The sequence below is a fragment of the Toxorhynchites rutilus genome, chromosome 1, assembly GCF_029784135.1.
Source record: "Toxorhynchites rutilus septentrionalis strain SRP chromosome 1, ASM2978413v1, whole genome shotgun sequence".
NCBI lineage: Eukaryota > Metazoa > Arthropoda > Insecta > Diptera > Culicidae > Toxorhynchites > Toxorhynchites rutilus.
Window position 1 is genome coordinate 147,452,708 of NC_073744.1, and position 20,271 is coordinate 147,472,978.

The 20,271-nt window shown below is 37.1% G+C and overlaps 2 protein-coding genes across 2 annotated transcripts in view; one reads left to right on the forward strand and one right to left on the reverse strand.

The window, feature by feature from the left end:
- Positions 1-2,324: 2,324 nt before the first annotated feature.
- On the forward strand, positions 2,325-4,035 carry LOC129779156 (U3 small nucleolar RNA-interacting protein 2). Its single transcript, XM_055786448.1, has 3 exons — positions 2,325-2,494; positions 2,556-3,316; positions 3,380-4,035. Exons 1-3 carry the CDS (start codon positions 2,444-2,446, stop codon positions 3,990-3,992), a joined length of 1,425 nt encoding a protein of 474 aa, XP_055642423.1. The 5' UTR covers positions 2,325-2,443; the 3' UTR covers positions 3,993-4,035.
- A 7,578-nt stretch (positions 4,036-11,613) lies between these two features.
- LOC129762904 (uncharacterized) overlaps positions 11,614-20,271 on the reverse strand; it is a 109,701-nt gene continuing 101,043 nt past the window's right edge. Inside the window, exon 4 of the mRNA XM_055761510.1 lies at positions 11,614-13,129. Within this exon, the coding sequence (XP_055617485.1) occupies positions 12,934-13,129 (196 nt within the window). The 3' untranslated portion in view covers positions 11,614-12,933. The remainder of the gene's footprint in view (positions 13,130-20,271) is intronic.

Genomic DNA, 20,271 nt, shown 5'->3' on the forward strand with positions numbered 1-20,271 from the left:
TGACATATGTGTTTATTAGTACGGTCGAAAATGATTATAGATTGGTAGTATTTACCAAAAAATTCGTTATATTTACTAATTATTTCTCTCAGTGTAGAATGTTCATTTGATTCGGATGAATTGATTTTCATTGATAATTTTGTCCCTGAATATGTGTTTATTTTTCCCACCGCAGAGAAAGCGTCATTTTCTACAGTAATAAAAAGATGTTTCTAATGTTGCTAATTTGAGGGGCTTAGAATGAAAGGGGTGTAAGTGATTTGATCGATTTCTCTACATCGAGTCTCTCTTTTGGTCATAACTCAGCTGCAAACTCATTCCCAGCTGTATTTTACAATGTGAAAGGCAGGTCAGAACCTCATCTATCAGCTTCTATAGCAAACTCAAATTGGATCGTGTTTGCAGTTGAGTCATTAATCAAAGAAAAAGTTGACGAAGAGAAATCGATCAAGTCACTTACACCCCTTGCATTCTAAGCGCCTCATTTATATATTTCAACCTAATTAGCTCTGCAGAACATTATTCTTTCATTTAAAGCTTACCATTATCAAAACTACATTAATTACTATTGCGAAACTATTTGTTAAAATTCACCACTTTCTGCGTTGCGTTTTGTTTATTTTTGCTTCATATAAACTGTCTGTCAAACTCAGCTTTGATGTCCCGAACAGCGAATTCGTTTTTGTTCATAGCGAATTCGTTTTTGTTCAGTTTCAACCTCAGTGCCGCACAAACTGCTGTCAAAACGTTTTTTTATTCAGTCAGTTTCGCACTCAGTGTCGCACTGGTTCGCCCCGAAAGCTGTTAGTTTCGCACTGAGATGTTTCACGGGTTGGCACTCGGGTTCACCAATACAACTATACAGAACTGTCAAGTTCCGAGTATATTTTGGAAAATCTAAAAATAAAAACTATGAAGATGAAAAACCTGCTGCTTTTGCTTTTGTATTATTGGAATCGTAATCCAATTCGGATTCTGATTTTGAAAGTATATTCGAGCAGACGGCACTAAGCTACGTGTGCTTTCATTGGGAGGCGAAAATAATGATGGATATTCAGGTGGAATAAACCTGCTTTCAAAATCAAAATTATGAATGAAAATTTACTTTAACGTATCGAATATTTATTTCATGTGATGAAATAAGAGGGTTTTTTTCGATATCACAGAAACATATTGAACGAAAACTGTGGCTAATGATGATTTTATATTATAATAGTAATTATTTGTGGAAAAACCAGGAAATGCATCGACAAATGGTTAAGTAAGTGTCAGAACTACATGTTTTAAGTAATAAAACAATATGAAGTGAAAACATTCATTCAAACTTTTATATTTTTACACTGCACTTGGCCCTGCTGATCTGATAGAGAATAATTTACCTCCCAAGCATTAATATCGCCATTAGACGTCGACACTGTACATTTATCATCGCGAATATAAACAAATCAGACTATATAACGCACACCAACAAAACACCGCATTCGTGAAACTGAAAACGTTTTTTTATTACAGAGTCAGTTTGGCACTGACTCAGTTTTAAAAACGAATTCGCTATCAGTTTCAACCCCAGTGCCAAACTAACTGCTGTCAAAACGTTTTTTTACTTAATCAGTTTATACCTAGTTTCGCACTAGGTTCAACCCGAAAGCTGTTGGGTTCGCACTCGGGTTCACCAATATCTGATGATGATTTTATATTACAATAGTAGTTATTTGTGGAACAAACAGGAAATGCATCGACAAATGGTTAAGTGAGTGTCAGGACTATATGTGTTAGGTAATCAAACAATATGAAGTAGAAATTTTCATTCAAACTTTTATATTTTTACACTGCACTTGGCCCTTCTGGTCTGATAGAGCAAAGTTAACCTCCCAAGCACTAATATCGCCACCAGACGTCGACACTGTATATTTGTCTTCGCAAATATCAACAAATCAGACTATATAACGCACACCAACAAACCGCCGCATTCGTGAACCTGAAAAGGTTTTTTTTAAATTATATAGTCAGTCTGGAACTAACTCAGTTTTAAAAGCGAACTCCCTATAAATTGAATGTTCCGAAAGCTTGTTTTCGACTTTCAAAATAAGAGGGGGAAAGAGATCTGCATGGTGGCGTACGAAATCGAGTTTGTATCACTGTAAAAAGTGATGCTACCTCGGTCACCGCACTCCATCCTTCACGCGTTTCGTAATTTGTGTATGAACCTCACCATTAAGTTAAAATCGATTTGTTAATTTTTTCCTGACTGTAGAGACATCTTGTTCCATGAGTATTTTTTGTCTATTTCTGAGTGGTTTAGTTTTAGCGGGTGTTGTCAATTGATGTAAACAAGCGCACGTTGTTTTCGTTTCGTTCGGTGCGCTGAAGTAGTTAGTCCACGTTTGGTACGGTTGTTATAATTTCTTCGCCGATAACTGGTTCATCGATAAATTCAATCAATATGTCTTCGTTCTTTCTGAAAGGCAAGCCAAGAACGGCCACCAAACGTAAGGTAAGTCCAATACATTAGGTATCCCGTTTGGCAGCCAAAATAGCACGATTTTCTGTTTCAGTTCGACAAAACAAGGCCGGGTAAAAAATCCCGTACGGATTCCGCAGCCCTAGCTCGCAAGGAGAAGGAAGAATCCGAAGAGGAGCTCGACAGCGATGAAGAGGAGGAGCGGACCGTGAGTGGTGCCTCCAAAAAGTATAACTTTGGCGATGGCGACGATGAAGCGTTCGTCGAGACGGCCCAGGACAAGAGACTGCGGCTGGCACAAAAGTACTTGAAGGAGGTAGAAGAAAACGAACGCGCGAAGGAAGAGGACGCCGATTTGCATGACAGTGTGGCCGCAGCGTTGAGGGAGGATTACCTAGACAGCATAGGCAAACTTTATCGTGCGGTTGCAGAGTCGTATAAAGGCTATGATTTGGAAGCTTCGATCACTCTACGCTTCAAGCAGCAACGTTTGTCGCCGACCTGTCTCTGCTTGTCGGATGACGATAAGTTCCTGTATGTGGCGAACAAGAATGGGATCGTTGTGCGGTGGGATCTGGAAAAAAAGATACATCTGGCGTCCACGAAGCATCAGCGAACGGCCGTTCATTCGCTCGCTATTTCACACGATCTGAAATTCTTGGTCGTGGCAGATGGTACGAACGAGATCAAGGTATTGGATGGGGAAACCCTAGCAGAGGTGAATACTTTGAGCGGACATTCGGATGTTGTAACGGGCGTTGTGTTCCGTACAAACACTCATCAACTGTATTCCTGCAGTAAGGATCGAACGGTCAAAGTATGGTCATTGGATGAAATGTTATACGTTGAAACATTGTGAGTAAATCTGGGTGCCCTCTGCTTCACATTTCATGTTCATAAGTTCATCATTGTTTGCAGATATGGCCATCAAACGCCAGTAACCAGCATCGATGCTTTGTCGCGGGAGCGCGCGATTACCTCGGGAGGGAGTGACTGCTCCGTTCGTATATGGAAGATCGTAGAAGAGTCCCAGCTGATGTACAATAGCCCATCCACCGTTGGGAGCATCGAATGCGTTCGACTAATCGGGGACGAACATTTCATCTCCTGTGGAACCGATGGATCTCTCTCGGTGTGGAGTTCGGGCAAGAAGAAACCTCTTAACACTGTCCAGTGCGCCCATGGACAGACAGCGAATGGGGAGGCCAATTGGATCAGTGCGATTGCCACGCTACTGAACACGGATGTGTTCGCTTCTGGTTCGTGCGATGGGTTTGTGCGTGTTTGGAAGTTGGCGGGTAAATCCAAAACGATTGAGCCGTTGATGGAGATTCCACTCGAGGGTTTCGTAAATGCTTTGGCTTTTACGAGTGATGGAAAGTCGTTAATTGTTTGTACCGGACAGGAGCACAGATTGGGCCGCTGGTGGACACTTAAGCAGGCGAAAAATCGAACTATCGTAGTACCACTCATTCTGGCCGAAAATGAGAAAATTACCAATAAGAAGAAGAAAAAAGCTTTCGCTTTTTAGAAGACAAATAAATATCATATTTCCATTTTTTTTATTTCTGTAACATTTTTTCTGAACAGTGATTAAGTCTTTTTCTCGTAGTGGAATTCAAAAGTTGCCAATCAGGTGACAAAACGGAATTGCTCCCGAAGGACAACATCTTCAGTGAAAAACCATTGAATTTTATGTACACTCTAAGAAAAAAAATTATATATATCGAACTTTTGACGTGGGACTACGTCTAACCGGAATATATGGGGGTAAAATGAAAACCTAAACACAGAACATGCAGGAAAAATTGTAAAATTTGAGATGCTTATAACTCGTACATTTCTTAATAGATCGGAAAGATGTTTGCATCAATTGATAGGAAATATTTCTACGCGTCTATCACAAATAATAAAATGTTATTTTTCATGAGATAAGCAATTGAATAACTGTCAAATGTCAAGTGCTATTGAGGCGCTTTAACTGCCCCGTTTTGATTGGCCCAATTTGCGGTTTCCCCAACACAGTCATCAAAGCCAAGGTGCCTTACATTACATGGCGTTTTTTCAAATAATTTACTTACACAGCAAATATGTTGAATTCAATTGAATTCGAAAATTGTTTCATTCAATCAATAATTTAATCAATACAAACAAATGATTACTAAGGGAACGGTAGTCCAACGTCAACCTTGCGGTTGTATCATAGTTGTTACCCGAGATGAAGAATAGAAGGTGGGAAGATTCACGGGTTTTGGTTGTGTTAAACTTTGATTGTATGAGTAGCCTGGAAGATTGGAAGTTCACATATCAGGCATACCAGTCAGTTACTCAAATGTTACAACATTGAGTGTGTCAGCGCATAAATTTGAAAGAGTTAGGGTGCTGAACACTTCATTCGTCTAAAACTAAGACATAAGCGGAAAACTTTTCGTCTCAATCTAGGTCATACGGAGTCAATTAAATTATTTTTTCAAGTGCATTTTACATGAAAAAACTTGCAACCTTTTTTCCCATCCACTGTCAAATGTTTCTCCGTCAAAGGAACAAAAGATTCCGTGACTCTGACTTTGTTCATTTACGTTTTTGGTCGACGAACGAGAAGTAAAATTGAATTGAAATTAAACTTAGAATACTTCAATAATACAGAAATTTCAGTTTCTGCTAAAATGTCAGATGGGCTTTTATGATTTTGAATGCTAACATTTATTTAAGAAAACAAACTAGTTCGTTCATTTCGTCTGCTTATTTTCATTTTTAATAATAACACTTTTCCTATGTAGTGGACTATTATAAGAAAATTAACATGCATAAACAAAATCTAAGACGTCACAGATTTTAAAATCTTCCTACCTTTCATTTTCCATCTCGGATGTAACCCACCCATTTTTTTGGTAAATGCTATTTTTTACCGGACAAATTATTCGTACATATTACGCGATAAAAATGGCAAACAAATGTCAAACCGGCAGCAGAAGCCGTCAGTTCAACATTGGTTTAACACACGATAGATACAATACGGTAGCGCAACTTATGAAAAAAGCCTTTCAGCCATCTTGGATTTTGTATATAAACAATCTGCAATATTTTGCAATATCTTTTTTTTGCTCTTTGTGTGTGGAATTGTTTTGGTGGCAATAAGAGCATTGAGAAGTTGAAAGGTAAGTCTTTTACGATTAAATTTAGGTTTGTAATATACTCTATCTTATTTTTTGTTTCAGATCAAGAGAATAAATCGACTTTCTGTGTCGGTCGGTGATGGAGGTATTTTTCCCGCGTTTTGCAGTTAGAGACGTCGGTTAATTATTCGATTGTAAGGTTTCTGGAATTTCAAGTTTTCCTATATTTAATATTCTTTGTTTCTGTGTTCTTGGTTAACAAAAACTTAATGCCTGTTTTTGATGGGGCATAAAAAGATTTTTTTTTTTTTTATCCAAAATATATATTTTTATTAAGGCTCATATGGCGTCAACCTGACGGGGCCGGGAGTTCAATATTTCGACAATGTTTGCCTTATAACTATGTTAGTAATATGTAACCGATTACTCGCGGTTGGCTCGAGGTTAGTATTACAAGTGTTTTCGTAATTGTGATGTTGCTGTCTTCAATGATCTGTACCTGTGCCCGACACGGGATACTTCCTATTGGGATGCAGCTGACCATTAATCAGCAACGCCCCCCTAGTCTGTACCCCATATCTAGCGTGGTGCGTCTTCTCGAGGAATCCAGGATAGAATGGTCACTAGCCGGCGCAATCATCAGCTCGTGTAGAGTTGTCATGAGCGGTACAACCTTTGGCTTTTGTTAAATCATCAGTGGACTGCACAACCTTTGGCCCGTGTATCTGTAAAGAGTGTGTGTATGTATTGCCGCGACTAAGTAAAAGTTTATAGATCGGATAGGAGGGATACGTTGACATCGGCGTTTCTGAGGAACAGGTATAGAACAGGCATAAAAAGATGATATAAAAGGATTTCTAGGAATTTCCTACTACTAGTGCTCCCGTGGCCGAGTGGTTAGCGTCATAACTAACCTGCCGGGTGTTCGGGTTCGATTCCCGTTCTGGTCGGGGGAACTTTTCGTCAAAGAAATTTCCTCCGACTTGCACTGTGATCACGCGTATTTCTAGAGCTTGCCACTCAGAATGCATTCAAGGCGTGTTATTTGGCATAGAAATCTCAACTAAGTACTAATAAAAATGACGCAAGTAATACTACGTTGAGACGGCGAAGTTCCTCTAGGAACGTTAGTGCCATTGAAGAAGAAGAAGAAGGAACTTCCTGCGACTTGTTTTATCGTCGATATTGTTTAGCTCATATATTATAGAAAAAAACCGAAGCAGTAACTGTAAAAATAACCATAAGCCACCAATTAATTTATAACTTACAGTTTACAATTCTTCCGCAAGTGCATTTATTTCACAAGTGTGTATATGCGTGACCATTATATTTAGTGAACAACTATACGAATGTCAAACATTTGTACTTTACTTTTGCACGTATGAATCTAACGACGAGTATATCGACGAATAATCCGTTCAATCCGGTGACAAAAGGACTAAAATCAAATAAGAATAGTTCGAAAATGATATTATGCATTATATTTAATGAATATTCCACGCCACTGACATTATTTATACATTTCATTGAACAATATTCTAAAATAGGAAAAAAGTCACTTGTCCAAAAAAGTTACTCCTGTACGCGCGTCGGTGTCTCAGACCGAAGGTGGTGAAAAAGTGATATACGTCCCCTTCGTACCAACTTATACGATACGCTAAACGATGATGAACAACGAATGACGAAGCTAGAGAGAATCGCAATGTCGTAGTGTTGATGTTTTCTGAGAAATGAACGAATTATTGATTTCTTGGTCTCTCAGACCTATGCGCGAGTATAGGAGTGTTAACCGTCATGGTGTTTCGTCGAAATTCTCCGGATATGCTAAATCATTTACGGTTGAACCATAAAAATGATTCCCTGGTGGTGGAGGAGATTGGGAAGAAGAATTCAGGGTCTGCAAGAGTAAAAGGCGGACTTAAAGAAGGTGGTCTCAGCTCCCGTTCTAAAATAGTAGTATTCAAATTCAGAGTGCCGAGGAAAATATACCATACTAGTGGTCAATGATTCTATAAATGTACCTCTTTTGAACTAGTAGCCTTAAGGACCAAGCAGAAATATTCAAACAAATCAGCTATTTCATTCAACATTCAAAGAACAGGTAATTTAGAACAGAAAAAAAATTATGTTGGTACAATAATAATATTGTGCATCATTCTCATTATGTACTTTTTTTTCAATCGTCCTCAAAAAATTATGAAATGCTAAATTTATCAATATACTAAAATACCATTTCATTCAAAAACAATTATTCTGCACCATGTTTATTTCAAAATTATATTTAATGTAACTTTTAAAATTATGACATCATACTTTTTTATTACAAATATGTCTGTTCTTTTTGATTACAAGAAATAAATATTCGCTCGGTTAATCGAATACTGAAAAACAATTATTCGAATGAATCGAATATTTAAAAATGACCCCACGATTAATCGATAATTGAATAAACGAAAAATTTAGACATCTCTATTTGCAGTAAAATCCTTTTCCACAGTCCTCTGAATATTTATACCGTTTCCCCTCGCGCACTTATTGACGACACGGTCACACCTTTATTCCACACATCTTGGTTTAACATATACCATAAACAGGTTTGAAAATAGATTACCGTTATGTATTGTAGCTATCCGCAAAGCTACCAATACCGTGTAGTAAAATGTATCAATCGTTAATAGAGATGTGTCTTGCATCTGACATTCATTTTACATACGGTTGGTAGCAAGATAGTGGTATTGATAGGTGGTTCGTAATTTATGCTATTTTGAAAAGAGATATCCGCGTTGATTTCGTATTACGAAATGGAAGAGTACGCATGACAATATGGGTTTGCAGAAGAAATGAACACACTTTTAAAATAGAAATTATGAATGAAAATTATTTTTCCCAAACCAAAATAATACTCTATGTAAATGAAAATTACTTATGCTTGCAAGGAGTGAAAAAATATCATACAAAAATTGTGTCTGAAGATAATTTAATATTATAATGGTAAGTTTTAATATTTTTAATATCTAAAAATTCATAGAAAATAGTTTAAATTAGGGTCAGGACAACGTACTTCTAGTAGGTAAATAACGGCAAGAAAAAAAATTTATACAAATTTTATTAATAAAACTGCCTTAGGGCCGACTAATCTGATAGAGAAGAGCTGGCCTCATACAAACTAATGTCGTATCCAGATGTCGACACCATTCCGCCGTCAACGCGAATTGTCGGATATTGATATCAAATTTGAACCAACATCGTCTCGTCTCGTCTCGGCTTCAGTCACTGTCGAGACGAGCAAAATATCCTATTCCAGTACACGAGTTTCATTGAAATATTTTATTTGGTAGACTGGAGAGACTTCAGACACTTTTTCTTGGTATGATCAGTGATGTCAGATGAGATGACATGTTTTTATTTTGAGAAAAATAACAAACATTTTTAAAATTGATCAATCGATACTCTTTTCTCAGTGCCAAAAATTTAAAATCATTACAAAAAAAAAAATGGAATAAGTTTCATATATCTTTTGGTTTCATTGATATAATTTCTCGAGCATATGATTTCATCATTCAGACGTTTTCTTATAATGGATTTTTTGGAGCCAACGTTTGTTCAATATGACGTGAAGACACTTTTCGTGCCGTGTAAATATATTCAAAGCAGTCAACTGGCATCCCTGGATATGAGTACAATGTTTACATTTGGTTGTGTTGTTTGGAAAATGCCCATTAGAAAACCTATAAAATCTTGCAATTACTGAATTGAATTTGATGATTGGATACGACCGACCGGGAACTGTAAACCTAGGCGCCTAGAAGTATATCCTAAGGTGGGCCAACGTGCTAAAATCACACTTCAGCCATCTTGAAAGTCTACTGTGTTTTGTTTGTAAACAAAACACATCACGGTTGTGCCCAAGCGTGCTTAAAGGCGCCTAGATGTATATCCTAAGGTGAGGCCGTTTCGTCATTAAGTTGGTTAGAGGAGCGGTATATGAAAACAGTACGGAAGAAAGCAGAAGGGGAATTATTTGCTTGTAGCGTGAAAGAGACAGACTGATCACGAGCGAGCTTCGGCACTAGTGTATTGAGTTCTGTTTACAAACAAAACACAGTAGACTTTCAAGATGGCTGAAGAGTGATTTTAGCAAGTTGGCCCACCTTAGGATATACTTCTAGGCGCCTTGGCTCGCTTGTGATCAGTCTGTCTCTTTCACGCTTCAAGCAGATAATTCCCCTTCTGCTTTCTTCCGTACTGTTTTCATATACCGCTTCCTTAACCAACTTAGTGACGAAACGGCCTCACCTTAGGACATACTTATAGGCGCCTTGCTGTAAACCAGCACGCAGTGTTGCCACATATACAGATTTCTCTGTAATTGTACAGATTTTCAATATGCTTTCTGACCAAGAATCTGTATATACAGATTACAGATTATTGGACATCCATGTAGATTTGATATAGATTTTGTAACAAGGTAACCTTTTTAGATATTTTTTCAATATTTGATCATTTTACGCAACAATCAACAAACTTAATCAGACAATTCGAACGGTACTGAATAGAACTATTTTTGCTACTGTCAAATGTGTCAAATATAGTAATGATAAAAATCGTATTTTTCGCAATATGCGAACAAAACAAAAATTTAGAACCGTCACGTTACAGAAACTGTGAACGCAATTATCAAATCGAAATTATTTGTTAAAATCCGAGGGGGAGATGTCCAGTACAGTTGTCAAACGACAGGAAGGCTAAATAATGCTAGACCATGTATAAACACCACGAGGAAAGTGATGATTAAATGAATGTTTATAAAATCAATCAATAGAATTAATTTTAAAATGTTTTTGATTTTATGTTTGGCATAATTTTCTATGTATCTAAAACTCACAATCTAAGATATTCCACATTTTCTATCAAATTAGACCTCTGTGCAAGAAAGAATTGCACAGTAATTTTTTTTTGCAAAGGCCTAAAAACTGAAAAATTGGCAACATTGCCAGCACGATTTGAAAGGGACTTTGCCATTCCCTTAACTTTGTCACCTTTACCATGTCCAGACATTTTATTATCCTCGACTGTGCTGATGAAAATTTTCGGTTGATTCGGTTTGGTTTTTGTATTTACTTCCACTCGAAGCTCGGTTCGATTTGGTTCTTATTTTTAAGGGACTTTGACTCAAAGGTCATTCGTTCCTATGAAAACTTTTTCAGTGGACGCATTCGACGCATTGTTATAATGGCTCCTCAAACAACGAATGGAAAGGCGGCGAAGAAGTTCTGGAAAAGCCATTATTATCAAAAACCGATAGGGGAAAGAAGGTCCGTGGAAAGAAAAGGAACGCTATCTACATCTACAAAGTGTTGAAACAGATCATTCTGGTACTGGTATTTCATCGAAAGCTATGATCACCCGGAATAGCTTTGTGAATGACATTTTCGAATGCATTGCAATCTGATATATTATTCAAACTGATGATTTGTCCAATATATCAGATTGAATAAACTAAACTTCACGAGAAATTCCTCAGCTACCATGCGCACTGAACTACGGCACTTATTTGTATTCTGACATGCGACAGCTCTACTGAAGTACAGAGTGACTCGAAAGTCATTAAATTCTTCAAATATAAGGTGACTATCAATACGGCATCTATAGTCAATAGTTATACTACCAAACAAGCAGGTGTCCACTTTGCCCCCCATGACCGATTTGCCCCCACTACCCCTACTATATCGAATGTATTTAGGATGGTGGTATTTTGGTATAGCGTCAGTGTGCGCAGAGTTCGGCAGTAAATTTTGTTGTAAGGTAAAAATTGCAAGCAAACCATTTGTCATGACAATTGTCATGCGTAAATGCGAAAACAGAATAGAAACATACGGTATGAGGCATGATGTCGACGCCAACCTCTCTCAGTTTCTATTCTGTTTTCGCATTTTCGCATGACAATTGTCATGACAAATGGTTTGCTTGAAAAATTGTAATTGAGTGAATAATTGATGGGGTAAAACGAACAGTGAAACACTCTTCCTTCCATATATAAGTTGGTTCCATATATTTCATCTATTTTTTTGTCTATGATATACATCGTATTTTACAATAATTTGGGTCCGGTAATCTAGAAGCTCTGGCTCCGTGCACTACAAAAGTCTGTTTGATCGATGATATTTATTTTTGGATATATTCTGTTTCAGCTTAGTTGTATTTTGTATTTCCTTTTTTCGCTCACGTAAAAGGAAGGAAGATCTCGGGGGATAATGCTGGATATCACTTACTCTATTTTGGCTGGGATTTTATTTGTTCTGATAATATGGATACGTCTATTGGGAGAAAAATCACGTCTTTTTCAAGTATCTTTATCATAAGTTGTTTGGGCTTCTTTCAGAAATCGGTTGCACCGATTCATTCACCTTATCTTCTTTGTTCTCAACGAGAGCCAAGTCGAAAGATTGTCCTACAAAACACGGCTATTCATGCTATTATGTTCTCTAACCACTCAAACATTAGGGGAAACGGTATCCACCACTTCGTATTATTATATTTATAAGTTCATTCGTCTCGGATATGATTTTTTCCACTGCTATATACTATTACATGTTTTATGAAATGTTCCAAGGTTTCAAAGGTCCTCGTTATTATTGCATAATCAGTAGAGCTGATTTTTCTTCATTTTATGTATGACAAATCCTTCTATCAAGAAATATTTTCATGTTACACAAGTTTTTCTTCATACCACATTTTCGGATGGTTCTGTTGAGTGATTTCATCGATTGAATATGTCGGGTTACGTTTCAGGTAGAATATTATATTGATTTCACAAAATTAACATGTTTTTTGAACAAATATTAGTCGTACTAGTTTGAAATCAGTTTTACTTAAGCCTTGCTTGTCACTAGCCTCATAATCAATTTTTTACAAACACTTGTGATTTATCGTTACAAAATGTTTATTTTCAGTCAAGGTCTCATTGACTGAAAATAAACATTTTGTAACGATTTTATAATAAGCTGTTGGTTGAGTTTTTCATGCCATCGACAACCAATGATGTTTCTCTTCCATTGTTTTTTTACGTGTCAATAATCCAATCGTTATCATTTCTGACGTAAACTTTCAGTCAGCAAACGTCAGTAAACTGTCAGAAGTTCAAATAGAAGGTCTCAAAGTTTGGAAATTTATGTATCTATTACAGTCTGTCATTTATTTTGGATTCATGCGGTATTCTGCATTCCACGCCGAATGGAGCCGAATCTCTAATACCCAAAAGCTTCAAATTATAACTCAAACATCACTAATCAATTCCTCATCGTTGCTCCCAATTAGGAACACCCAAAGAGCAGCACGATGATTTCCAATTCCCAATTACAATAACCGCTCCAGGTCCTCACTTTCGGCATCGCTAGACCCTGTGTCGGTGTCGGTGTACTCATCGTCTCGCCGGTTCCGACGGCAACACGGCAACCGTCCGTCGTCCTCGAAGTCGCTCCAGTGCTCGAACTCCTCCTTGTGGTGCTCCAACAGCATCAGCGAGGGGAACAGACTATCGCAGCCGCTACATCTGCGGAGACGAGAAAAAAAGAATTATGTTAATTAGGTTGCATGGATAATTCGAAAGCTGAAATGACAGCTGCATGCTAATTATGGATTGTTTATTCCCCGAAAGGTCATGGGCAGAAGCAAGTATTTACATTCGTTTACTCCGCAATATGGTGAAAATTCTGGCGGACTTTGTTGGGCAGTTTTTACGCATGATCTACATTTGTTTCTTTGAAACCTAAACTGAAAAGACCATTTATTGGTTTGCAAATATCGCAAACTTAAAGAAGCTTGTTGGATGAATTGGAAAAGTTAATGATAGTAGCAGGGAATAGATGCATTGAAAGACTTAAGTTTTCTACTTTCAATGAAGGAAAAATGTTGGACAAATCTCATTGAATAAAATAGAGGCGAATGAACTGCAAAGTTTAAAGCCTATTAAAAACAAAGAAGATAAGATAAGATTGAATAAAATGGAGACACACCATAATTTGCGAAATAGTTTTTACTAATTTCTAGGTCAAGATTATTCTTCTCTGAGCATCTGAGTATTGATTTTTTGCTCGGTTTAGGTTTAGGTTTTTCGACGTTGTCGAACTGACGTATATTTCCCTGTATCTGAATTGGCACATTTGATCCTCCTTGTTGGGATTCTGTAATAATTCAACTGCCAAAATTTAATCTACTTAAATTGAGAAAAAAAATTGAACTTAAAACTAAACAATTTTCTGTGACGCGACCGATATTTAGTTTTCCGATTTGTATCTTCATAAACATTCTAGGATCAGTTTACAATACCATAAATTTCGTCCCATTTCAAAATAATATCTAAAGAAATTATATAATTTCATTGCCCAACGAAAACAATGCAGTCGTGTCCTGCATTTTCTGCGGTTCCAATTCACCGCATAAAATTTATTTTTCTAATTTTGCAGCGAACACTATTTTTTAAAGCTACTGGTGAAGTTTTGTAGTTTTTTTTGTGTGGTCCTTAACCTTCGCACAAAAGCAGGTTTGCCTGTATTCTGTTCCTCCGATTTCATTATTAAAATCACCGGTTTTGCGATGCACCATTAGCCTTTCGCTCAATTTGTGTGACACCTGAGCTTCTGTTTTTTGCTTACAAACAATGGGCAATCGCCATTCTTATAATGTTAAAAGATTTCTACTAACGGAGTTCTCTTGTGCATCACTACTGATCACAACTTTCAACTCGTGCATTATGGACAAGCGGGCGGCCGTGACAGAGTCCTGTCACGGTCGCCATATAATGTACACGGATGGTGAGAAACGACGTAACTCGATTTCTGGTCAAACTTCAGCTATATTCCGGCTGACCAGTTATCTTACGAGCTGGCTCAACATCTGTTCATTAAGATTAGCACGTGTTGTCGCACAGAACTTTTGGAACGTAGTTAATGAGGAAAACGAAAGGGTTCAGAATTGTTGGCACCTCATATTTCAGTGCTCAGCTTTGGGCTGTTATGTAATTTGTGGAAATGAGAGCGTGACAGATTTTTTCCGAATGATGATTATTTGTTTATTGCACCACAGGCGGAAATGATGCCTGATTTGTTTTACAGGTGGATGTGTTGTGAATTAAGGTATAAGTGGAAATGTTAGCGTTTGGGTAAATTATTCTGTGCTAGTTGGAAATGGAATTTAGGTAAGAGACAGTGAGTAGTTTGAATAACGAATTTAGATATGGGACAGATTGTATGCTACATTCGGGACATATTCAGTGTTTCTGCCAGTTTTTGTTGTTTTGAGATGGGTCAGCATACAACAACTCCCGCAATTTCTTATCTTCAAACTGTTGCACCAGGATGGTCATTGTCCTTCAGATCGAAATTATCACTTTTGAACGAGTATTCACTGCTGGAGCATGTTCTCCAAAAGCTCCCACAAACAAATGATGTGCTTCGACTGCTATTTTTCTTGAAATAAAAAAAAAACAAAAGAAGCGAAGGCTTTTTATTTGGAACGAAAGTCAGTAGTTGTAATACGCTGAATATCGAAGCTACTTTGTTTTTTTTTGCAGAATGACAGACACTAACATTTTTTGAATTAAATGTCAAATTAAAAAATTGCATATATGTCAAACGAAAGTGAGCATACAACCGTGCTAGCATAATCAAAATCATCAACCGGACAACTTCAAGCCGCACCCCTGGTAACGTCATAAAGAAGAAGAAGTAGGCACAATTTTCGCCCTACTTCCGTGCAGATTGTGTGCATCCAAATCTTACGCTTCGGAACGTATGCTCGGACATGCATAATGAACACTCAGTAAAGTTCAAGATTTGACAATAAGGAAACAATTGACAATATAGCCTGTGTGTTGTTCCCGCGTGAGCAGGACGATTGAATCAACCATCTTCAAACCTATAAAACAATTGATCTTCTTCAGGACCACCAAACTTCTACTAAAGAGTTAATTCTAAAACTTCGTTTCATTGTAGAATAATATATAATGCGATGTACAAGCGAATTGAATAAAATAATAGCGTAATTTCGCTATGTTCTTCTTCTTCTTCAATGGCACTAACGTTCCTAGAGGAACTTCGCCGTCTCAACGTAGTATTACTTGCGTCATTTTTATTAGTACTTAGTTGAGATTTCTATGCCAAATAACACGCCTTGAATGCATTCTGAGTGGCAAGCTCTAGAATACGCGTGATCACAGTGCAAGTCGGAGGAAATTTCTTTGACGAAAAATTCCCCCGACCAGAACGGGAATCGAACCCGAACACCCGGCATGTTAGTTATGACGCTAACCACTCGGCCAAGGGAGCACAGTTAATTTCGCTATGTTAACACCCCCTCCCCTTTTAGTCATATAGTTCAGCAAAATCGACGGAAGAAAAATTTTTCAAAGAAAATTTTGATCTTGCAAAAACTCTCGTCTGGAAATTTGACTTTATTACCGAATATAGTCATTGTAGAAATTTCGTATTTTTTTAGACGCTTTCCAAAAATGATATAAACTGCTAGGGCCAAACCCTAACTGTTTAGCCCACCGTAATTTAAAATGGTAAGATAGTATGCCGGAGGTACTTCTATTTCGAAATGCATATGTGCAGACCGGAATGTGTTTCTCCAGCAAGAACTTCAAAACCAAGGTGCCTGGGGAAATCATCTCCATTTACGAGAGGCGAATTCGGGTTTAACCCTTTATAAGGCCGTGGCAACTTTATTGCCACCCACAAAAAATATTTTTTGGCTGCACTTGGAATATTATTTCAATATTTTGCTTAACAAAAGACTTCTGAGTGTATCTGGGAATACTCCATATTTTTAGAGCTGCTAAAAATGTACGATATTAATTTGAGAGTCGTTTTTATGTAAAAACCGTGCCGGCAAAAAAAATCTGTTGTGCACATGTTGATAAGTTTTTCACTGGAAACGTTCTATTTAGGATCTACTGTGTAAGATCATGCAGTTTTTTCAACAAAATAGATAGTCTATTTGATGATAAATTCAAATTTTCATTTTTTTTGTATGTCTATATAAAAAAACATTTTTTATCACTGCACTAGAAATATTGTTTCGATTCTCGCATAACCAATGGCGCAATACAGTGAGTTGATTTTTTTTTCATTTCTTGTTTTTTAAATTTCCGAATAGATTTTTGACGTAGGATTACGTCTTTCGAGAACATATCAGGGGTGAAAATTGAAATACGAAAATCGATCGCATCGTAGGAAATGTCCAATTTCAAACGCTTCTTACTGAGTCATTCCATGGTGGATTGATTTTTGCATCAAACGATTTCGGCACTCCATAACCATTTTTTTTATATTCGTAAAAAGTACCCCAAACCTTATCAGTGTTATAGTGTTATGGAATATATTGTAGAGGGCGGACTCGATTCTATACTGTCTTCGATCCCTTTTCACTGTATATAATCGTGTCAAAAAATGTTTTCAATATGTTTTTTATACATATTTTTTTTTTTTATTTTTTGAATGTAAAAGAAAAAAAAATATTTTTGATTCATCCCCTTAAATTCGAAAAATACCTTTCTCACACAAAAAATCCGAACTGCTCCAGAAGGTTTCAGCGGATCATATTTGATGAAAAATATCCTTCCATATGCGTATTTCAACAATGACAGAGTTATTGCACGTTTTCTCTGTTTCGGGCTCTGTATGCCTTAAACTGGCTCTGGTTCAAAAATTACGATACATAGGAAAATTCTGTGACTTCCATTTGCAAGATGAGAAAATTTAATACAGAATTCAATTGAGAAGCTTCCACCTTAGCGGTTTTAAGTAATATTTAGTTTAACATTTTAGAAGTTAAAAACTTAAAAGTGGTTTTTAAGGTGTTATTTCTAATTTTATTCAAAAAGTACATATTAAACCTGCATTTTTCTAAATCTCTCTTCTTCCTAATCAATTCCTACAATTCGTTCTTTACACCCAACTTGTATCTTTTTTAATTTCGCTGCAGTATCATTTTGAACGATTCCAGGTAAATCTTCAACTAGAATCTGCCAAAATCTTTGAGTTTTTTTTTCCAAATTTTCATTCCCAAACCTATTGAGAATGGCGTGAAAAAAACTACGTTTTGCACCATAGCTCTTATAGTGAACCAAATAGGGATTCAGAAAAATTATCTAATTTTCTAATTCGGTATCCTATACAATATTTTACATACCGCTGATGATAAGGTTTGAGGGTACTTTTTACGAACACAAGAATATAATACAATCATAGGTTTTAGGAAAATAAAAAATATTACAAAATAAAAAAATTGAAATAAAAAAAAAATTATCAAAAATTTGTTAGATATTTCCGTACCACGTAATGTTCGAAATTTTCTGAAAAACACATAGGAACTTATAAAAGTATAGATTAGACCAGTACTGAGTCTCAAAATTCTAAAAAAAAATCTAAATTTAGAAATATGAAAAAAGATGCAACACTTTTAAAATTCCGAAAAAAACATGTTTTTTCGTGTAAATGCCACGCTTCTTTCCAATTAGGTCATCGCACAAAAAACATCAGCACAGAACCGTTTGAAAAGAACAGTTTCAATTAAATATTCCACGCTCCGTGGGGGATCCACATTCAAATTAATTGATGCGTTGCTGAGCGTAAATCAATTATTCAGTCGGGATAATATTCGTCATAATGAATGAATGAAGATTTATTCTCCATTACTCACTCTGAAGTTATGCCTGTGAAAATAATGTTTGCTTCGCATGTGCGTGAAAATCGTAAACCATAAAAACAGCTAAAACAAACAATTTCTCTGTGATTCCTCCTTTAATGGATAATTTCCATTCTTTTGAATGCTTTCGGATGATATACCTGCAGGAATGAAAGAAAAAATTTGTCGTCTCTCTCATACATCAAAGCCTATAAGAATAAAGTATGAAACAAACATGTAAAATAAAGCATTTTCAAATTAAAGCATTTTTCCTCCTGTCAACAGCATCGATTTTCATTTGTTTGCGTAAGCTGCAAACAACAGTTCAAGCGGGGACGAAAAGAACAATTAAAAACTAATTTGGGCAAATCCGGGCCCACTTATTCGGCCAAATTGGAACCCGGAAGCGCTGGGAGCGTTTACCTTCTCTCGCAGTCGGGTCGGAGGAAGCTAGCATCCGGAAGTCGACGGGAAAAATTTCTATACGGATGGCGATGACAATGTAAGGAAAAAATTTCACGTTTTTTGTCTGGGTGCGATATCCATGGCTGTTCTCGGGTAGTCAGTAAATCGACGGTGGATTACCTTCTCCGGGAGTGTTGAGATTTTTGAAAACTATGAAACCCTTTGACGGTATTGTTTCCCATTGATGTTCGGAACCGTGTGATTCATCGATTTTTTCTATTATTGACGTAGAACTACGTCTTTCAGAAAAGGTGCCAAATCAGAAAACAGGTCACGTTTTTATGAAATAACTATTTTCACTGTGAATGATTTCTCATAATTTGCATACCAATCTGTGAGGTGCGTGAAAGACACAACGTCTCATCCCTCGCAGTTGACAGTATAACAGTGATGTTGATATTATATACTGGCAACACTAGTTAGCCATACATTGGGCATCATTTCCTTTCACAACAGACAACTGTCGAGCCGGTAAGTCATACTCAATATTTATTCCCTGTGTCGGGTGATTTCACTGTAGGATTATACCGACTACATTGTGGAACCTGTACAGTAAATATATGAATGCTTCACATTGGCGATCCTGCCGGATATTTAAATATGCAGTGAAATCACCCGACATAGAGAAAAGAAATTCTAAAAATATGGCGTGTTGGGACAACCGTCTGTGAAAATAAATGGCGCGTCGGGACAACCGCCAGAGGTACTGCGTGTTGGAATTACCGCTTGAAAAATAGGCGTGTTGGAACAACCGCTTGGAAACATGGCGCGTCGGGACAACCGCCTGAAAACTGCGTGTTGGGAAACCGCTTGGAAGTGGCGTGTCGGGACAACCGTCTAAGAAAGCTGCGTGTTGGGACAACCGCTTCAGCAAAAGAATGGTGGCGGAGCAGCCACCCAATGTCGGCGAGTTGGAATGGCTGCAGAAGTGATAATGCGAGTTGGGTTGATAGTATATTAGCTTCCAACTCAATCATCAGGGTTTTCTCCAGAGAAAGTAATGCGGGAAGGAAAATCCAAAGGTTTTCGCCCCTATTAGACCGTGGAGGAGCACATAGTCACTGTAATGGTCGAGTGACAGTCTGAAACTAGGGGAAGTTCCGGATTTGACACCGAACGTTACATTGTGGAGAGCATTGTCCCCGTTTCATTAATGATAATCAGCTGGATATTTTTAAATCATGTATCCACAACTGACATGCCTGCACCAAGAAAGGTTTCAATTCTGTTTTCATTTCTTATTAAGATAGTTGGAATGTATGTATCTTCTCCCGGTAATAACGTGGATATTTGTTCCGGTGTGCAGCGTTTGGAGAAACTACGGATATTTTCGTTGCCATTTCCTGGTAGGTTTTTTGTATGCGAGTATTTATAATTTGACTCTGGAAATTTAGATGATACAGGAACAAGAAAAGAATAAAAAACACAAGCAATGAACAATTTTGACAGTTGCGTGTTAATGAGTGCGTACAGTACTTGCTTATATCTATTGAGTGCGTGCAGTACTTACTTAGATCTAGCCCATGATTATATATACAAGTG

What these genes read in the sequence shown, in the direction of transcription:
- LOC129779156 (XM_055786448.1), top strand. Translation starts at nt 2,444, where the DNA reads ATGTCTTCGTTCTTTCTGAAAGGCAAGCCAAGAACGGCCACCAAACGT. An exon ending in GAACGGCCACCAAACGTAAG is followed by an intron (nt 2,495 to 2,555) that starts GTAAGTCCAATA and finishes TTTCTGTTTCAG; the next exon opens with TTCGACAAAACAAGGCCGGG. An exon ending in ATGTTATACGTTGAAACATT is followed by an intron (nt 3,317 to 3,379) that starts GTGAGTAAATCT and finishes CATTGTTTGCAG; the next exon opens with ATATGGCCATCAAACGCCAG.